Source organism: Taudactylus pleione, unplaced genomic scaffold (assembly GCF_031769625.1).
Source record: "Taudactylus pleione unplaced genomic scaffold, aTauple2 ptg000005l, whole genome shotgun sequence".
In the NCBI taxonomy this organism is placed as follows: Eukaryota; Metazoa; Chordata; class Amphibia; order Anura; family Myobatrachidae; genus Taudactylus; species Taudactylus pleione.
Window position 1 is genome coordinate 13,448,717 of NW_028284408.1, and position 21,832 is coordinate 13,470,548.

General features: G+C 39.1%; 1 protein-coding gene across 4 annotated transcripts in view; it reads left to right on the plus strand.

Moving 5' to 3' along the window:
• DGKH (diacylglycerol kinase eta) overlaps positions 1–21,832 on the plus strand; it is a 356,461-nt gene that overhangs the window by 307,763 nt on the left and 26,866 nt on the right. For all 4 annotated transcript variants that reach the window (XM_088482783.1, XM_088482872.1, XM_088482720.1 and 1 more), the window contains 4 exons: positions 4,666–4,800; positions 11,432–11,598; positions 16,642–16,747; positions 20,116–20,208. In XM_088482783.1, coding sequence (XP_088338909.1) covers positions 4,666–4,800; positions 11,432–11,598; positions 16,642–16,747; positions 20,116–20,208 — 501 coding nt within the window. The remainder of the gene's footprint in view (positions 1–4,665; positions 4,801–11,431; positions 11,599–16,641; positions 16,748–20,115; positions 20,209–21,832) is intronic.

Genomic DNA, 21,832 nt, shown 5'->3' on the forward strand with positions numbered 1-21,832 from the left:
GATCGTATCATGTCTGATAGATACACAGAACATAATTTGAGTAAGGCAGAAAAGAGCCATGGATGAAATAAAAAATTGGGATGATGTGGAAATAAAATCTTCCAACAAGGGCAGAAAACGTCGTTATTTGACCAAGAAATATGTATCTCCAAGAAGCAAGAAGACAATTGATGGATGTTTACTGCTACAAAGAATTAACCTTCAGCCCCACCCAGAATTTCCTGAGTTTATACCACAACATGATCAATAAAGCATATAAAGAAGAAATAATCAATAAAACAGATTTGAAATACCTATGGGTAGAGAATTCAAAAACGGCCACCTACTATATGCTACACAAGATGCATAAAAATGAAATGAACCCCCCGGGACGCCCAATAGTGTCAGGAATTAGGGAGCCTGGGTGAAAAAGCCAGTAATTTTATTAATAAACATTTGAGAAAATATGTAACACAATTACCATCACATTTCAGAGACACAATGGATCTACTGGGAAAGATAGATGGCATTACTGTAAGCAATAGAACAGTACTGGCCACTAGTGACATTGAAAGCTTGTATACAATCATAAATCACAATTCAGGATTAAAAGCAGCGAAATACTTATTGGACATGGAGAAAAGAAATGACTAATTCAACATCTTTCTGTTAAAACTTTTGAACTTCGTATTGACGAAGAATTATTTAGTATTTAACGAGAAGTAACAAGAAGTATTATTTGCAGGTAAGCGGAACTGCAATGGGCAGTACATGTGCCCCGATGTATGCAAATCTATACAGGATGGTGGGAGCAGGAGGTGGTATTTGCTGAAGTGAACCCAAGTATACGGATAATCTAATTTTGTGGCTTAGGTTCATAGACGATATTTTTATTGTCTGTGAATGAGAAGATCTATTTGTGGAGTTCATAAACACTCTGACAACATTTTGAACCTAAGACTCACAGTAGAAATTGTTCATATACAAGTGAACTTCCTTGATCTCACGATTAAAATCAGTGAAGAAAAAAATCTGGTGACAGATGTATATCGAAAGAAAACTGCTACTAATAATATCTTACATTATCATAGTTTTCACTGTCCTGCTACAAAGAGAAGCGTCCCAAAAGGCAAATTCCTTTGGATGAAGAGGAATTGCTCGACAGAAGAATAATTCCAAGAGAGAGCAATGGAACTAAAAGGAAGATTAAAGTCCAGAGGATATAGTACAAGTAAAATCATAAAAAAAGCTTATCAAGATACCAAATTGAAAAATAGGGACACACTACTGTATCAAAAGAAAACATGTACAGAGCATTCAAAAGAACAACCGAACCGATTTGTAGGAATTTTTTGTAGACAGTGGAGGAGTCAACAAAATGTCCTACATAAATATTCATATGTACTTAGACCGGCGAAGATCTGGCCACTGTTTTAGGCCCTAAAATTAACATTAGTTGGAGTAGATTTGAGAACCTTAAGGACCATTTGACACATTGTTCTTTCTGTTTTTTTCTTATAGAGAAATGACTAACTATTGGTTCTCACAAATGTGGGCATTGTAAGGTATGTGATTTCATGGTGAAAACACATCATTATGTAAACAGATATGGTAAAAGATGTGAACTAAAGGATTTCATTAACTGCTCAACATTTGGGGTCATTTACTGTATAACTTGTCCATGTGGAATGACATATATGGGCATGACGAAGAGACAACTAAGGAAGAGAATAATGGAACACGTCTCGAATATCAAAAATGCTCAAAGGGATGAAGGCAGAATGAGATTCTTACAAGTGTAGCTAGACACTTCTTGAAACATCACCAAGGAAAAAGTACTGGATTAAAGGTTTTTGGGGTGGAAAGGATACAGTTGGGCTTGAGAGGAGGGGATCTCACTCAAGAACTGCTCAAGAAAGAAGCTAGACATATTTTTTGGATGATTAGCATAACACCTAAAGGCTTAAATGAAAACAACAACTCCTCGATGTTCTTGGGATAATGAATAAACCCTGTATTTATTCCATCATTCGCAGTATACGGGGATACTAGAAATGAAGTCCATCTGATTGTTGAGACTGATTTTCAGGATTAGGTAGTCTGGGATTAATTAAGGGCAAGATGTGGTTGCTGTATTTATCTATAAAAATTGTTCACATATAGCAATTTAGAATGTAATGATTGTGTATATTGGTTAAAAATCAGTGGATTGGTTTGTTTAGGTTATCAGAATTCATGAGAAATCTTTTTATATTTAATCACTTATAATAATAATTTAAGATGGATACACGGTTTATTTATATAAAAATAATTAAAGATGGTTACACTGTTTTTATAAAATATATGATGAAGGGTTTAATCAGTATTTATGCACATGGACATACATGCACACAATATTAACTTTATTATTTGTTCACTTACTTTATATGTATAGTACACTATAGAATTTGGAGAGGTTGGAATAAAACTATTGTAAATGAGTGTATTACAGAAGAGATTTGTATATGGAAGCATAATACACTGTAGATAGATTTATTTATGTTGACACTTATTCGTAAGTTTTCACATTAACACTACAAAGTAAGGTGGTTAAGATAACTAACCTAAACAACAGTAATTGATAAAATATTTAACACATTGATGTACATTATAAATAATGTGAATTTTGTGAGATTAATGGATAAACAAATTAAATGAACTTAAAATATGTTTGTACACTAATAACTAATGTATGGTAATCAAATGGTTTAGGAGAGAATCTCTCAATCTCTCTCTCTCTCATATATATATATATATATATATATATATATATATATCAATTTATTAATCTGCTATTATACATTCTGGAGAAAAAAATATTAATAGTGAAAGTACAATTAAACAATACTATGAGTATAACGCTATTGGATAGTCTATATGTATTTAATATATGCCCTGAGATCATACAAGGTAAGGTATAGGATAACCAATCAGTGATCAATTCACATTTTTAAACTAAATGCGATAGATGATTGGATGAGCCACATATAAAAGTAACGGGAGAGCTAACAGTTGGCTTGCCTAATTGAAGAAGCTACAGCGAAACGCGCGTCGACGTTTAGCTGTAAATGTCTAGTTGATGTGCTCAGAACTAATGATTGTAACACTGATAATATGGTGTCCATAGGCTTATAACCGGCATATGTTCTAATGAAAATGGACCGCGGCTGCGGCATTAAACAAGAGAGAGAATTATAGTTACACGTGCACCCATTATAACTAAGCCGGCTAATACCGGAGAACACGAACTGACTGTGATAGCGGCTTATGTTTAAACCAAAGTAGATAACAGTAATAGGGGCTAATTGAGTGATTGCGGCTGCAACACTGTAAGAAGCAGTGTGTCCATGCATAGTTTGAGCTGAGTGACCGGTGAAAACGGTACAGCTGATATGTGTATATGATATATAAGAACATGCTGTGACATTAGCCCAATGACCACTATTTGACGTAACATGCATGAGGATTAGACAGATGTAACGGATTAATTTTATCACTTGAGATAGGATGATTTAATAACATCTGAGAGAATTCTTATAATCCTCTGTATACATGTTGTCACGGACATATTTTTTTAGGTAACATTTATACAATAACAACTATAGGTGGTACACACGTGGGAATAATAAAGGGAATTTTTCTTGGTAATTTAATGACATAAAGAGTATATGAATTCCTATTTATATCTATTTATTTGGCACACAGAATGTGATGAACATACAATGTGACTGGATACACAGCATATTTATGAATCTTAGAAAATTGTGAGCATTTAAAAATAACCTCATGTCAGTTTGAAATCGTGTACATTGAAATTGAAACATTCACAATGAAGGTTGGATATAATTGTTTCAAATTGATTTTGTATGTCTGAGTAATACAGACACATATTAGATGATAAACTACTGATGTGAGGAATTTAGTCATGAAGATAGATACTAGGAAGCAACAGATGTGGTTACATCATTAGTAATAAGCATATGATTGTTAACACATTACTGTGCTTACAAAAATACTCATCTAATATATTAATTTCAGTAGCCGGTGTATTTGAGTTGTGGACAAACTATGTGTATATATACACTAAATTAAAAGATGGACACCTATTAATTACAGTTTGAACATCTAAAGAGACACAGACTATTTACAGCCTTGTTTTTAAGATTTCATGTCTTTTCTAATATATTTTATTTAGCTGGTTTTCTGAATGTGTTCACAATAAAAGTTTTATCTTTGTCAATATACATGAGCATTCCGTTAATAGGACTACTTTTTTTGTAGTCCTTTTTATTGTTCTTGGAAATGTGTTGCTAATATTAGTCCAGGGATAGCACCCTTATATATTCTGAAATAATAAATTCATATAGAAGGAATATTATCACATGGGGAGTATATTGCCTTGGTTTTGTCAATAAAATACTTTGGTGTGACCGTTTCAGTTTGGTGTACAGACATTGCAGTTCCCATTGAGATCAATGCTCACAATCATTAGACTGCTCCAGTTTTGGTCACCATGTGACGAATGCAGCTCAAGGCTGAAACTGATCTGTAATCACAATTACAGTTCAAGTGGGAATGCCCCCTTAGCTGTACTTTCTGCACAGGATTTGTCAGACCATTTATCTTAAAGCATTTCTTGTTTCCCAGTGTCGGTCAGTGAAGATAACCATACTAGGTGAGGAAGGTGTTCCTGTACAAGTCGATGGAGAAGCTTGGATTCAGCCTCCTGGTGTGATTAAAATTGTTCACAAAAACAGGGCTCAGATGTTAACCAGAGACAGAGTAAGTCCAATTAAGTTATTTGTGTATTATCCTTCAATACAGAATATGAGTTTAACTAGTATGCCCGTGGAGAACATTTTGCCAGTTTGAACCCAGAACATACGTATGGAAAATGCTTCGCTAGATAATGGCTACATCATATGTTAATACGATGGAATCGGGTAATGAAAGATGTGAGACATAACCGGCTAAGCCACGCCCTTTTATGGTTTTTGGGCATTTGCGATAACCTATTTGGCCATTGACTCTGCAGCAAAATGGACCATTTTCAAGGGGTATTGCAAGCTGATTTGTCAAGGCATTCATCTGTGAAACATATGTCCGGCTGTATGGAGTCCGTTAAATGCATACCTGTAATGAAATGTAATTCCTCAGATCAGTAACAGTCAGATAGTGGGCTCAGCCTGCAAGGGTAGAAATCATTTAGATACAGTATATATGAATGGAAACATGAGTAATATACCCCGCACACTCTGTACATCTGCTGCCGTTTTTTCAGTGTCCTCTGCGCAAGGTCACTAAGAGGTGGGCTCAACCTATCAGGAGCAGTAAGCACAATTAACAAAACGACGCATGCACGCAGCATATCTTGGATATAGTGACAATCACTGTCATTATATGTATGTATACACACACCTACTACACTGATCTGCCAACAGACGCACATGTGGAGTATGAAGCACTTCTAATGAGAAGGCGGCAGTTGTATGTAATACATCCCGGATATATGGATAATAAATAACACTATAATCACTTTCCATATAAAGATTAGCTATTCTCAGTAACCAATATGCCACAACCCTAGTTAGTTCCCTTATGTCTGTTAAGTTAATAGAGATCAAACGCTATATCTCGCTAACTCAGTGATCATTGAACGAACAGCCACATATGATAATAGCACCACTTAATTCAATCAGAGGTGCATTTCAAGACTATTTGGAAAGTACAACAGGGGTAGTGGGCGTCCGATGTAACACAACCACTATACAGTTGTTTTGACACTGTGGTGGTGACAATTCGTAATCTTAGTTCACACCTCTTGAGTTACCTGACAGGGACTACAGTAAAAATATTCATCTAATATACATATATATATATATATATATATATATATATATAATGGTGAAACAGATTCATATGCTGGTCTCTCGTAAATATGATCTGCTGAAGAGCATAAAATTCATATATACTATACTGGTTTAACACCAACAACATACAGAATTTATATATATGAATCAATGAGAAAATTAATAATTCAGAGTGGAAACTAGGAACACATGAGTAATTATCCATCGGAGATGAACCAGTGAAAATAATAGGAAGCTCAGTATCACAGCGGTACCTATGATTGCCAAGTACCAACTAAAGAACAGATAAGGATCTACATATATTCCAAAGGTACTATTTGCAGCTTCATGTTAAACAGCAGTTATCAGACTGCCTGAGAAGTGTGTAAATTGCAACGTTTAGCTACAGATTTTATTAGGGGGAATAATGTTTAACATGTTGCAATCAAACTAAATCACATCCAGTCCAAAGATATGTCTGTACTAGTTTGGACAGATGCCTTAAGCTCAGTACACACTGAGCGATCAGACAACGATCAGATATTGTTGTCTGATCGTCCTGCATGTGCTAGATGTTCGATATCGAACATCCAACACATGCACCAACCCCCAATCGTCTAACGACCCGCGATCAACGATCGCAGGTCCCTACAGTAACCAGGCTGGTCGATATCGACAAGGTTGGTCTGCATACACAGGCGATGGTCGATATCAACCATCCGTGCCCGCGCATCGACCATCGTTTGGTGTTTGGAAGGCCCCAAAAACAAGACAATATGATCGATAATGATATGATCGATATCGTTATCGTCCTGTTATATCTGACCATGTGTATGCACCATAACTGAGAATTAGTGGATGTACATACAAATTGAGAGATATATACATATTGCTAACAAACAAATACATAAAAAAACTGATAATATGACCAAGGTTATATTAGCATTTATTGCCTGGAATACGTAATAATATATACAGCTGGTATAAGAATTCAGGGATTTATATATCTAAATAGTGAATATACGGACCCGTATTGGCATAGAGACCATTTTTAAGTATATTTTTAAACCTTAATCACACTTCCTATTTATATAATTTTCTATAATTCCTTTCCCTTTTATCTAATATTTCAGACTGTAATTTATTATACATATTTTAATGATAATAAGCTATATTTCTAGTCCTTCTATAAAAACTACTGTTCAATACATGAATTTTGAAGAATAAAAAGGTGACAATGATTCAACCGTTAACTGCACTGCTAGAAGTCGATTGGTGTGTGCAAGATTACTTTTTACTTCTGTTTCGAAGTGTTGTTAACACCGTGATGCTTTGTGTATATAGGTTATTAAAATGTCTGAACCAAGCATATTCACTTTGTTGTAAAAATAAATTAAATAAAATTACAATTATTAGAAATTATAAAACACACCATAGTAATTTAAGTATGACAAACTATTCGTATGCCATAGGGGGGTATCCAATTAGCCGCGGTAAATTACCGCCCATGGCTATCTAATTAGCCCAGAATTTGGCACAACCCTGGCACTTATCAGGGGATTTTTGGCGGGTTCTGATGTGTCCCAAAAATAATTCACGGTAAGTGCTGTTTTTTCACCAAAAAACAGGCGAAAACACATAGGTCCACAAGCTTTTCATGGCTCCTATGTGTTTTTAGGAGAACTATCCTATTATTTCGACCTGAATAATAGGATAGGATAGGGTGAAAATCGGGTATAATCGGTTAAAAATCCCTATTTTTAGCTGATCACGGAGATCAATTAACGCCCAAACAAAGTTCGGGGCTAATTGGATACCACTCTTAGAATCTTCTTTTTGTCTTTCTTTTTTATTTTAAATTAACTCTGGAATAATGATCTTTAGCTTTCCTGTGTATGGTTCCTGCTGTATAATCTTCTAGTATGGTCATTAATCATAATGAGGCTGTTACTCTTCCCTCCTCCACCTGCTGCTTGCGCGGCAGTGACACCTGTGTGATGATGTTTGCAGTTATTATGGATGCGTGCAGAACAATCATCATTTATACAGTGTATTCAGTGGAAGTTCTAGAATAAAGTGAGTATTTTTTCAGAATGAAAAAATAAATAAATGAAGTATATCATAGTGAGGTAGTGAGATGTAGCATAGTGTGCTTGGAGTTTCTATATAAAATACCAGTCACTATTACAGTAGGTCTCACCTACTGACCTTTGTATGCTTGTGCTGTCAAACATTGGTTCACTATTTGACAATACAAGTAAGATTTAGCTAACTGGAGAGCTTTATTGTGTAATGGTATTTTTGTTATGTTTCCAAATATACATTTCCTAGATATAGTTTTTTATACCATGAAAATAATTTTGTAGTGATACTATATTGTTTTTATGCTGAACTTGCTGCTCGTTCATGCACCAAGCTGCAGTGCAAGAGATTAAGGTGTGTAACAGTTGGTTGCTGTAGGTTATATAGGGAAGGTGTAACAAATGTGGATTTATGTAGCCACCATACGATGATTTTTGTTAGGCTCCATTTTATTTCCTGAATCCTCCTGCACTGATTCCCTGGCTCCGATCTGGATGCAGAGATTTGCAGTTCCATAATTGATGGAGAGAGGACATATTTTCTGTCTTAGGGGCCTACTGTATTTATTAAGCCACTTTTTCATACAATTATGCAGAAATGGTTGAGCACAGATGGTTAAATCAAATTGACTGAAGTACTACTTAAGTCACCTGTGCTCAACCATGGATATCTCTAAAATAATTATCCACACTGCGATGTACACTGAAAACTTCAGTGATTTTTAATACATATGACCCTTATTGCTTGCTTGGTTTGTTTGGTTCTCTTAGGCCCTCAGTCTAATACCCCTTTTACACCAGAGCAAAAACCTGGGTTTTTGCTGGGTCTACCCAGGTCGCAGCTCAGTGTAAAAGGGTCCCTGAAAAATAACCTGGGTCAAGTAACCCTGCAATCCAACCCAGGTAGCTACCAGGGTTGGACCCAGGATGGACCCAGGTAATGGTGCAGTGTAAACGGTGCAACCCGGGTTATCCGACCTTGGTCATGCCTAAAATGAGCTGATTGGTGGTTGTGGAGCATTCACCTCCCACTTTTTATGACCTCACAGGTTTAGCAGGGCAGACCTGAGTTCAGTGTGAACAGGGCTGACCTGGGAGTAACCCAGGTCAAAGGTGCAGTGTAAATGGGTCTGACCAGGGTTGGAACCATGTCCAAAAACCCAGGTCGGACCTGGGTTTTTGGTGGAAAAGAGGTATAACTCTTGCTGTACTATGTCTTGCTGTACTATGTCTGATACACACAGGGCCAAATTCAATTAACCTCAAAGGGCTAATTACCCACAATGCAGTGCCTGGGTCTATTCAATTACATCCCATGGCAGCTACTTAACGTGGATTTCTGTTCACCTCCTCCTGAGGTTTGAACAGAACCCTGCGTTGAATAGGGCTTTCTGTCCTTATCGCGGCAGTGTTAACCCATATCTCCGGGTATCTATTTCGGAATCAAAGGGTTAATGTGTGTTAGCAGTTAGCAGTGTGTTAGAGTCTAATTGTATCTGGCCCCTAGAGTCTATATGCCATATAGGGCGAGACACCAGGTGCTACTGAGAAAAAAACAAAATATATATATTTATTATATAGTTTTTTGTGTATGCAATGTAGAATTGGCAAAAAAGCCACACACACTATACTATAGACACGAAGCAGCGACTTTAACTGCACAGGAATTGGTTTTACAAACAGTCACAGATTACGCACAACAGAACTTGGCGTGATGGAAGCGGTGTCTATTCACAATTGAGCCTTTCACTCAGATGTAGACTTAGTCGCACACATATGTACAAATGTCACAATTCACACTGTCCTGCAGGTTGACCATTGCTGTCAGTGCTTGTCTGCACCAATACTTATCTGTGAGTATCTAGCAAATGAAAGCATGAGGAAATTGTTCTTATTTTGATCAAAACATTTAAGCCTTCAGCTCAGCGCCAAGGGTTTCATGTGACAAAGGTAGTGTTGTGATAGAGAGTGGAATGTAAGCAAGCAGGAAGTTACACCAGGTTTCTGTTGTTTTATCCAATTGAGAAATCAATGATGTGAATCTCTGATGGGGGATTTATAGGTGGTGCAGGAACTGTGGAATAAATTCCAAGAATGCATTAGTAAATGCAAGAGTCATGTACCAAACTCATCGGTATAAGCAAGAGCCAGATAACTCCAATATGGTTATCCAGGGAAGTGGTTGTTAAACGTGCTAAAAGATACATATAATATTTTTTATCTGCAGTTGATCTTATTATATATCGATGTCATCACATTGGAATGTAATGACAGTGGCTCTAAACTGTGATCTCTCCCACCTGTGTCAGATATGCCCAGGAGGGGCGCTGTCAGTGGGAGGAGGACAGGTGAGGAGAAAGTGTTGGGATGGGTAGAATGAGAAAAGAGAGGGGTGATGGAGATAGAGAATAAAATTAAAGGCCAGGCATTGTCGGGCATTACAACTAGTAAGGCATAGAGGCAGACCCAATAAGGGGCGGGTATAAAAAAAAAAAACAAATCAAAACACTACTCTGCAAGACGCTCAACATAATAAAATGTGCTAGAACTCAAACAGAATAAAAGGTTGTGCGGTCGACAAAAACACAATAATTTAGTGAAAGAAGAAGCAAAAGGAGGTACAGTCTGTCTTAGTTCTTGCTTCTCTAGTAACTAGACTTTTTATTCAGTCAAAGCTGACATTATCATTTCATATATTTGGAGAACGGCAAGTTCCATTACACAAAAAAAGTAGTAGGGAAGAATATAATAACTAAAATCCTGAGAGTCACACATCAACAGTATGGAAATGACTGGGATCTTAAATCACAAAATTAAGAATTCTTGACCGTTTCTATTCAAATGAAAAGGTACAAGAACCGTTCCTTCATCTGCAATGTGTGGATAGAGTTCAGGAAGGAGTAACGGATGGAGGAAGGCTGAACAGTAAAATGAAAATGATTTATCCATTTGTTACAGAAAGATTTCAGTCATGGTCCTGCCTCTCAGCAGCTGTGGTGGGAACCTGTACAGTTAAACATTTAAGAGTTCATACTTAAACTTTGATCTAAAATATAGAAAGAGGGGTGAAAACGAGAACAAGGGCAGTCTTGGACCTGTCTTGTCTGTTCTTTGCTGCTTAGCGATGTTCTGTCCTGTAACACAGAGTGTGATCACACACTTAAGGAACAGAATCACTAGCCCAACCAAAGCGAGACGTTTGTGGTGCTAAACTCACATTTGTATGACATTGCGACGCTTTAAAAATATTTTTTTCTCCAGTCTGCTACCAAAAGAACTAATATAATCTAATTTTAGTAGACTTAAGAAATAAAACTGTTCTCATTCAACCCCTTCATTGTTAATGGCGCATGTAACTCCATACTTCCGTTGTGGATTTAGAAATATCAGGAATGGGGAAGCTTTTAATAGGTTCTTAAACAGTTTATACAGGTGTCTTTTCTATTCGCTCCTAACATTGGGATCTACGTGTATTGTGAACAGGCTTTTGAAAACACTTTGAAGTCCTGGGAGGACAAGCAGAAGTATGATTCCTGTAAGCCTGTCCTTCGACCTCACCTGTACCCTACGCAGGCTGTCGACTTGGCTTCAGAAGAGGAGGTTGCACTGATTCATCTCTGCTCGCAGGCTGCGGAAGAACTCATTACAAGGTGAGTGACCAGTCACCAGTCATATCAATCAGTCAGGATACCATTATCCAAACTGTAAAAGCCAGTTTGGGTTTATAAAGAACAGTTGGTTCATTTATTTACTGGAGTGAATAGTAGGTGGTATTTTTTTTTACAGCAAATAAAGTTTATATTTGTTGATTATACTGGAATAAATCTGCCTTTTAGCTTTATTTGGTTTATGTAAAGAAAATGCACATTCAGAGCAAGTCGTTATATTACTAATCACTTTATCATCCAGGGAAGAGCTGCTTTTTGCCACCTGCTTGGGTATTTGCAGATTTGTCTTTCTTTCCAATGTTGTAAAACAAAAAAAGAGGAATTTATTTTAGCTGACTGGCAATTGCATTTAGTTCCCTGTGTAATATAATGTTGTAATGGGAGGCAGTGAAAACAGTTGATATAGGGCCTGATTCATTACGGATCGCAGCTGCGATTACACACGCAGGCCCACTGCGAAAATATACTAATGTTTGCAGTCTTCACAGCCTAACATAAGGACGCCCACTTCCCCTTACTCACATCCGTAATACCATCGATAACATTGAGTACCATCGGAGCCTCACGCACACTTGTACAAACTCTGACCCTACTCGGGAATTGCTAACCTCATCGCAGGTAGTGGGAGCTCGAGCTGCGAATACCATTGCAGTGGCTAATTTATGCACGCCCCAGTAACGGCGTTCAAACGCACTGACACACCTGCGATTTGCCGACCACCCTTCGTCACCACCACCAAACACTCACTTCCTGTCAATCACTCTGTGATGGATCTGCGTAGTGTCTGCGATCGCAGTGAGACCTTTGCGCACGGCGATGCATGCGCAGAACGTAACAATCGTCCGTCTGCATGCGTAATCGCAGTTGTGATCCGTAATGAATCAGGCCCTTAGTCAATAGGGCTGGACATATGCAAATCATGAAGCAAAGCTGATGAAGTGAGTATGCAGAGCTTTCACATCTGCATACATGTTTCATTGGCCCCAGTGTTTGGGGATAATGTGTATTTTTTCAGACATGGATGGTAAACCCTCTGGAGAGTCTAGGGGGTATATTTACTAAAGGTCGATTTTTAATAAATTTTAATTGATTTCAAATCGATCTAAATCGATGTTGCATTTCTGGGGCTAAATCACACATTTACTAACACTTAAAAACACAACATCGACTGAAATTGACCTTTAATACGTATAACCCTAGGGCTGGTGTATTGGATTCATTCTCCACTATAGACACGCAGATAGGACTGAAAACAAGTTGGTGCTGGTATGAGTCTAATTAAAAGGTTAGGGCCACCAATCAATCCATTCAGCTGGGAGATGGGGGGTGCGCAATTTGTGAACTATAAATTATTAACTGCCCAATATTATCAAGTATCCATTAAATATTGAAAGGAGAGCCATTTATCTATATAGCAATGGCCTATTCTGTTGTGATTTTCAATTGGGAACAAAACATTAAACAAGACTGGGGTAATAACAGGCAGAGAGGTAAGATGGCAGTATTTAGAATGCCCTTCCAGTCTGGGACTAGGGTACCAGTGTAGATTTTTAACAATTGTTCATTCTATATGATACATGTTCTGTTCAAGCAGGGATCTGATCTCAGGTGTTCTGTACGTTGCTGCAATCACACTGGGTTTGGCTAGCGCAAAGCTACTGTATGCTAATCTGAACAAGTAGTCAACTACTACACACTTGGCGATTTTTTACACGATTTGCCCGATTTCGACGAATCATGACGACAAATTGTGTGAAATATGCCCAAATCGTGAGTTTCCACTCACGATGCCGATGCGTGTCCCCGCAGTTCATACATCACATCTTCAGAGCTGCCATGCTGTAGGGCAGATCTGACAATCTCAGTCACAATGCACTGGGAATAGTTAGGAGGCACGATAGATTATTTGTTACATTGGACAGTTTTCAACACCAAATCGTGCCCACAACTGCTGGGGAGCTGCTGGGGAAACTTCAAGGGGAAATCGGACACAATGTCGGATCGTGACCACATCGCCAAGTGTGTAGGCACCTTTAGATTTGTGGTAATATTAACCTAAAAATTAATTTGTATAGTCAAAACAAAAGTGGATATTAGCACTGTTTGCCAGAAGCCTTGTGATTTTAATGGTCAGCTATTTTATAAATAAGTTTTATTTTTGTATGTTTATAAATTGCCATTATTGTAGTTGTAGTGAACTTTAAAATAATTATCTGCTGTCTTATGTCTCATAAACTTTGTTTTACCATGCTGTGAAATTGTTCTTCACATTAGAACATTAGGTTTTAGTATTGTACTCGTATGTTACTCTTTTTTTTTAATGTATTTCCTATTTTTAATTTTAATAGCTAAATTTTTTTTCCATTCATCATAATTTGTTCTTTGAACAGTGCTATTGATTACTTATTTTGTTGACATGTATGATATGTTTGTGCTTGTGCTTTATTCCTGTATCCCATTTCAAATGAATGTCCTACTGACCTTTCTGAATTTGCTTTGTTACCTTTTCATGTGTTCTGTTTGTAATACTTTGAGGACATCTAGTGGTGGTTTTAGATATTGCTAGGTACTGTAAGTTTGCAGTGGGAAATCCACAACTGCATTTTGCAGTTACCTCATATGTCTCAATTGTGGAGCCTGGGGAAAGGTGATGAACAGGGCCTGCCTTGCGTTTTTGAAGCACTAGGCTGCACCTTACCTTCCTTTTCTTCCCACCTAACACTCATTTGTGCGCGGCACTTATTATTGAGAGAGAACTTCCTGACTGGGACAAAGTTTTCCTATTCAGGAATGCCGCACAGAGCCCTTTTTTACAATAACGGACATCTAAAAGAAAGTAAAGAAAATTTGTGGTTATTTCAATAATATGTCACTATTAGTTTAAATCGCTGTTTTATTTAGTGAAGCTGCACACAACTTAGTGAAGGTTAGTTGTGAATTACCTCTATCCAGATGATCAGTATTACACTATGCAAGATACAAATACAGGGGTGGTTCAATAAATAAGATAACAAGACCTCTCATTTCGTAAATGTATTCAAATCCTACGTATATGTATAATCTATAGTATGACCTTGGTAAAGATTATTTTTCCACATAGTCCCCATACTTGTCTAAGCATTTGTTCTGACAGTACACAAAGGTATCTATCCCAGCATAGCAGAAATCAGTGTCATGATGGCTTGCTGAACATCACAGTCTGAATTGCCTTCCACCCAGATGCTTCTTCAATGGTCCAAAGAGATGGATATCACTCTGTGACAGGTCATGGCTGTAGGGAGGATGGTCCAGTACCTCTCAATAGTAGTGCCGTAACAACTCACGCGTGTGGTTGACTGAATGTAGCCTGGCGATTTCGTGCAGCAGTATGACGCCTGTTCACAGCAACCCAGGTCATTTTCCTCCACAACCAGCTCAACGTGTCATAGTAGTGGACAGCATTCACAGTATCTACCTGGGTAAGAAAATCAACAAGAAGCACGTCTTTGTGGTCTTTGCTGATGGAGTTGTTTTGAATTTCTCTGAAGGTGGGGACGATGAGTGTTTCCATGTCATGGATGCTTGCATAGTCTCCGGTGTCACATGATGCACCCACGTTTCATCGCATGTAACAATACACTGCAGGAACTGCACTCTATCCTCATGGTACCGCGTCAAGAGCACAAGGGACAATCCCATCCCATTGGTTTTGTGAACTTCTTTGAGTTGCTTCGGTACCCAGCGTGAACACTTTTTTTCTGTACCTCCATTTGATCATGAATGATGTTTATTTACAGTATTTGGTTTCTTATATATGTTGTGCACAATACCCACTTGAGATGATCTGTTCATCAGCACTATCACTAACTCGAATGCATCTGTCGTCCTGAATCAGACCTTCAATGTGTCACAAATTGTCATCTGTGGTGAACGTGCTTGGCCGGCCGTATAGCTGCTCATCTTGAACGTCTGTCCTGCCGTTACCAGAGGCAGTGCACCAAACCTGTATCTGCGACATGCTGTTATCACAGTACACCTCGACGAGTTGACGATGAATTTCAGCTACTGATGTGCCCTTTAGACGCAGAAATCTGATCACACTGCGCACCTCAATGTTTCACCCCGCCACCTTACAACTGATGTTGGGACAGTATGACTGATATGTGGCGCAGTCCGCGAGGGGAAGTAGTGGTCTACCTGCTCTGGCCTGGCAGGAAGTTAGAATGAAATAGAGAACATAACACACTTGAGAGGTCTTGTCACCTTATTGAACCACCCTCGTATATTGTGTCCTGAAACACCTAACCTCAATACGCCACACAGCGCAAGATGCCTGGTGAGTGTGAGCCATGCCAAGCGTTGTAGTGTCTTGGCTGAAAATGCGTCTTCGCAGCAACGCAATGCGACAAAACCGCTTAATGAGAGTGCACTGATTAATTTGATATATACAACACTTTTATATCTGTGTGTGACTGAGTATGAATCTGTATAGGAATCATAACAGAACTTACCATGGAAATAAAGTAGCTGTTACATGGTAGCTCCTCCTTATACACATTCAGACTCAGTCGCACACAGTTATCCAAGTGTCGCATATCAAATTAATGAGTGCAGTCTTGTGAAGCAGTTTTCTCTCATTGCATTGTGATAAAGATGCATTTTCGGGCAAAAACAGTAAAAAGACACTGGGCACAAGCCTAGTTGCTCGGGACTTGGCGCATCAAGAAGGGCTGTTTGGCATGACTGCAGCAAATATAGTGTATGAGGATACATCTGTAGGTGGGAATGGGTTTAAAATAATGTGTATATTTGAATATTTTTGCTGTGACTCAGTCTTGCATGTGATAAAACTGTATGAGAAAGTGACATTGGATAGTCACATGGTTCTCCACCTTCACTTTCATTTTTTTAACTTTTGAACACAGAACTTTGTAGATGTAAAAGAGGATTGTTCAATTATCTAACACCAACCTATGCCTGGGGATAGAGGCATCTTAAAAATAAGGGGGATTCATTCTACTTTTTTCTTGTATTTGTTTTCACCAGAATATGTGAAGCTGCGAAAATACACAGTTTGCTGGAGCAAGAGCTGGCCCATGCGGTGAACGCCTGCTCTCATGCACTAAATAAAGCCAACCCCAGGTTTCCGGAGGTAGGTCAGCAACAGCAAACAGTAATGAAAAACAGTCACTCTGGGCAAAATCATTTATTTTTTCATAGCTATTGGAGCAAATGGCATATAACATATTATTATTATTATTATCCTTTATAGGGTGTGCCAAAAGGTTTCCGCAGCGCCTTACACAGTACATAAACAAATGAGCACAAAAGAAAACAGTTATTAACAGTACATAGAACATAAGCTGAGCACATTTGTTTCGGCTGTTTCATTTCTTCTGTATTCACCTTTTTATATGCTGGCTTGAAATTCAGTCTATCTTCTGGGCAGGTTTAAGTGTTCCCAAATGTTAATGAGAGCGTGATGGTCCCATGTATTGGCAGGAGCATGTCACTGCCAGAATCCTCCTGTGAGCATCGTATTGTACAGAAGGCACAAAATTGGTGCTTTGTGGGTCTTGTGTAGTGCGACCCCATTACTGGCATGTTACGTTACGTTAGCAAATGTAGGATAGTTAGTGTGTGTATATGTATATATATATATATATATATATATATATATGTATATGTGTATATATATATATATATATATATATATATATGTATATATATATATATATATATATATATATATATACACTAATGGTAAGTGTAGCGCAAAGAAGGATCCCTGTTCCGTTCAAGCACTATGAAGCAAGAGCCAGGAACTCCCTCAGCTGTCTCTATCTTCTGCTCTGAGCTGCTGTACTGTATACAGTATGTGTATAAAATATATATATACATGAAACAAGTGGAGTAAACACAATCAATTCATACATACAATGTTTATTAAGAGAGGAAGATGCTTAAATATGTACTTTCATTTTAATTATACCTGCGCTGGTTAGGTAATGTTTTATATAAAATATTGTTTTTAACCTAACTTCTATTGTGTTACATATATTAACTTTAGCTGGCTACACAATAGACTATTTTTTAAACAATTTGTCGTGTTCAGACCTATCCAAACGACAAATTGTTCAAATCGTCCAGTGTGCACGCACCATGCACGCTCTCACATCGTCGTCCGTCACATCTTCAGAGCTGCCGTACATGTTGTTCAATCTGAGAATATCCACAACGATATTTCCGCAAATCGTACAGCGTGTACACACTACCGGACAACCAGGCGATATGTTAATGTAATATTTTCACGATCTAACAACCAAACGATACACAATATTGTTGGGTCTTTTGGAAGATTGTACAGTGTGTATGCACTACATAGTTTGTCCGGGCGTTCAAGGGAAATCGGGACGACCATCTCATCGTTTGCACCAGTGGCGTAACTATAAATTTTGCTCCCCCTTGCCAAATATATTTCTGCCGCCTCTCTCCCCCCCGTCCCCCCCCCTCTGCATTTTGGTAAAATAATTACAGGGACATTTATACACAATTTGGCCCCCAGTGCAAAAGTAAAAAATGTGCTCCCAACCCCCTAGACAGTTTACAGTATACGTAGTGCCCCAAGAAGTGGTCCCCCTATGCAGTGCCCCAGGTAGTCATCCCCCTATGCAGTGCCCCTTATATAATGCCCTCAGTAGTAGACCCCTTTAAATAGTGCCCCCAGTAGTAGTAGTCCTCCCCCAGCAATGCCCCCAGTAGTAGTGGTCCCACCAGTGCAGTGCTCCCAGTAGTGGTCCCACCAGTGCCTCCAGTAGTGGTCCCCCCCAGCAATGCCCCCAGTAGTAGTCCTCCCACCAGCAATATCCCCAGTAGTAATTCCACCCCAGCAATGCCCCCAGTAGTAGTCCTCCCTCCCAGCAATGCCCCCAGTAGTAGTAAACAACCCCCCAGCAATGCCCACAGTAGTAGTCCTCCCTCCCAGCAATGCCCCCAGTAGTAGTAAACAACCCCCCAGCAATGCCCCCAGTAGTAGTCCCCACTCCCAGCAATGCCCCCAGTAGTAGTAAACACCCCCCAGCAATGCCCCCCAGTAGTAGTAGTAAACAACACCCCCCAGCAATGCCCCCCAGTAGTAGTAGTAAACAACCCCCCCCCAGCAATGCCCCCAGTAGTAGTAAACAACCCCCCCAGCAATTCCCCCAGTAGTAGTAGTAAACAACCCCCCAGCAATGCCCCCTGTAGTAGTAGTAGTAGTAAACCACACCCCCAGCAATGCCCCCTGTAGTAGTAGTAGTAGTAGTAAACAAACCCCCCAGCAATGCCCCCTGTAGTAGTAGTAGTAGTAGTAAACAACCCCCCCAGCAATGCCCCCTGTAGTAGTAGTAGTAAACAACCCCCCCAGCAATGCACCAGTAGTAGTAAACAACCCCCCCAGCAATGCCCCCAGTAGTAGTCCCTCCTCCCAGCAATGCCCCCAGTAGTAGTAAACAACCTCCCCCCCACCCCCGCCAGACAGACAGACACACTCCCAAAATCCACTTAACTTGATCAACGCTTCGGCATCGGCTCCTCCATTCGGCGTCCTCCCGGGCAGGCCCGCTCTGCATGATGGGAAGAGCCCGGCTCCGGCAGTGGGCGCAAGACTCTGACTCTCATCGGCTGCTAAAACAAACACACAGCTGCCGGCGCTCGCGGCTGTGTGTTTGTTATACTAGTGTAGTGCGGACGGCACTTATGTGCGGTCCGCACTACCGCCCTGCCTGCATGACTAACAGATGCTAGAGGTCCAGTAGGACCTCTAGCATCTGTCTCCTCCTAGGCGGTGGCCATTTTTGGAGGGCCGTTTTCTGCAGATTCCATGCGAACTGCTAGTCCGCATGGAATCTGCAGCCACCTCGCCTCACAAGTCCCCGCGCCCCCAAGCCACCGCGGGGTCTGCGGGGGCTGTAGTACACCATTGGTTTGCACATCATCTAATGTGTACCCAGCTTTAGTGGCAGATTCGATTAGCCGCAACCTTCCATTGGACTCAAGCAAGAGAACCTTTGTTGTATTTGCTCACATCTCGTAGACGTGAGAACAGAAAATTAAGTACGTTTTTTAGTACTGTAGTAACCGGAAATATGTGCCTCTTCATATCGTTGAACCTTGAGGCTAATTGATTCTGCCCCTTAATCTCAATTTAAATGTGAATTACTGTAAAATAAACCTCTCCTGTTACGGGTTGAAAGCTCATTGTTTTACTAGTTTCCCACCAGTGAGACTGAGTTTTGACCCATTATGAAGAGTCCACGTATGATACAGTACTTAGTCAAGCAAACACTAGCAGTGTGTGATAACTTTAAATTAGTGAGTAAAAATAATACTGGAATTTATAGATCAGTAAATGTGTTCTCTTAAAGCTTACTTTCTGAAAAAATAATTGTCCATCATATATATATATATATATATATATATATATATATATATATATATATATAAACAAATGTGAAATGTTTAATACTGTCTCTTGCCTAGAATCTCACCAGGAACACTGCCATAGAGGTAGCAGTGAATGTTAAGGCACTGCACAACGAAACAGAGTCTCTCTTGGTTGGGAGAGTCCCACTGGTAAGATCTTGAAATTCTTGGTACATGTTTATTATTATATTTTAAAAATGTTTAAAGCAAGGGAATGACTTGTTGATATAATTAGGTACTTGGAATGCTGGGTGTTTTTGTTTGGGATTGATTTAAAAAATAAATTAGATACATGCATACACACACCACAGTATTTAAGCTCCACTATTGCTGGAAAACATCCCAAACCATATTTTGTTGTGGCAGTAATTTATATATTGCTGTTTAAGTACCACAAAAAATTAAGCTTTATGGACATATTATAGAGCCTCAAATATTTAAAAAAATTATATTGCCATGGGCTCGGTATGCTATACAGCTGCCGTGCCTCTTGTATACATTACAGCCCCTTCATCCTGGCCAGTATACAGTACATTTTCCATATTGTTTCCAGGATAAAGCAGTGCTTCACACAGTGTGTTACCCAGTGTAAATCCTATGCACCCAATATTACCCTCTCCTTACAGGGACAATACTCAAAGGTGCATACAAGTCAGGAGCTGTTAGTAAGATGGCTTTTTCATTTGGTCAACTTTTGTCAGCTATAGTGTTACTAACCCAGACATGCTACTAACATTAACTTTTAAAGTTATAGTAGGTGATGGTTGAAGCCCACAGCAGCAGTAGTAGAAGTCTAAAATAAAATAAAATGGTTACCCCTACACAGTAGATAGGGATCCCTGGGTTTTGACGCATGTGAGCTCTATTGCTATAAATATATACAGTCAGGTCCATAAATATTGGGACATTTGACAGAATTTTCATATTTTGTCCTCTATTCACCACCACAATGGCTTTGAAATGAAACAAACAAGATGTGATTTAACTGCAGACTTTCAGATTTAATTTGAGGGTAATTACATCCAAATCAGGTGAACGGTGTAGGAATTACAATGGTTTCTATATGTGCCTCCCACTTTTTAAGGGGCCAAAAGTAATGGGACAAACTAAACAATCCTAAATCTAACTTTCACTTTTTAATACTTTGTTGCAAATCCTTTGCAGGCAATTACAGCCTGAAGTCTGGAACGCATAGACATCACCAGACGCTGGGTTTCATCCCTGGTAATGCTCTGCCAGGCCTCTACTGCAAATGTTTTCAGTTCCTGCTTGTTCTTGGGGCATTTTCCCTTCAGTTTTGTCTTCATCAAGTGAAATGCATGCTCATTCGGATTCAGGTCAGGGGATTGACTTGGCCATTGCATAACATTCCACTTTTTAGCCTTAAAAACCTCTTTGGTTGCTTTTGCAGTATGCTTTGGGTCATTGTCCATCTGCACTGTGAAGCGCTGTCCAATGAGTTCTGAAGCATTTGACTGAATATGAACATATAATATTGCCCGAAACACTTCAGAATTCATTCTGCTGCCTTTGTTAGCAGTCACATCATCAATAAATACAAGGGAACCAGTTCCATTGGCAGCCATACATGCCCACGCCATGACACTACCACCACCATGCTTCACTGATGAGGTGGTATGTTTTGGAACATGAGCAGTTCCTTTCCTTCTCTTTGCATCACTCTGGTACAAGTTGATCTTTGTCTCATCTGTCCATAGGATGTTGTTCCAGAACTGTAATGGCTTTTTTAGATGTTGTTTGGCAAATTCTACTC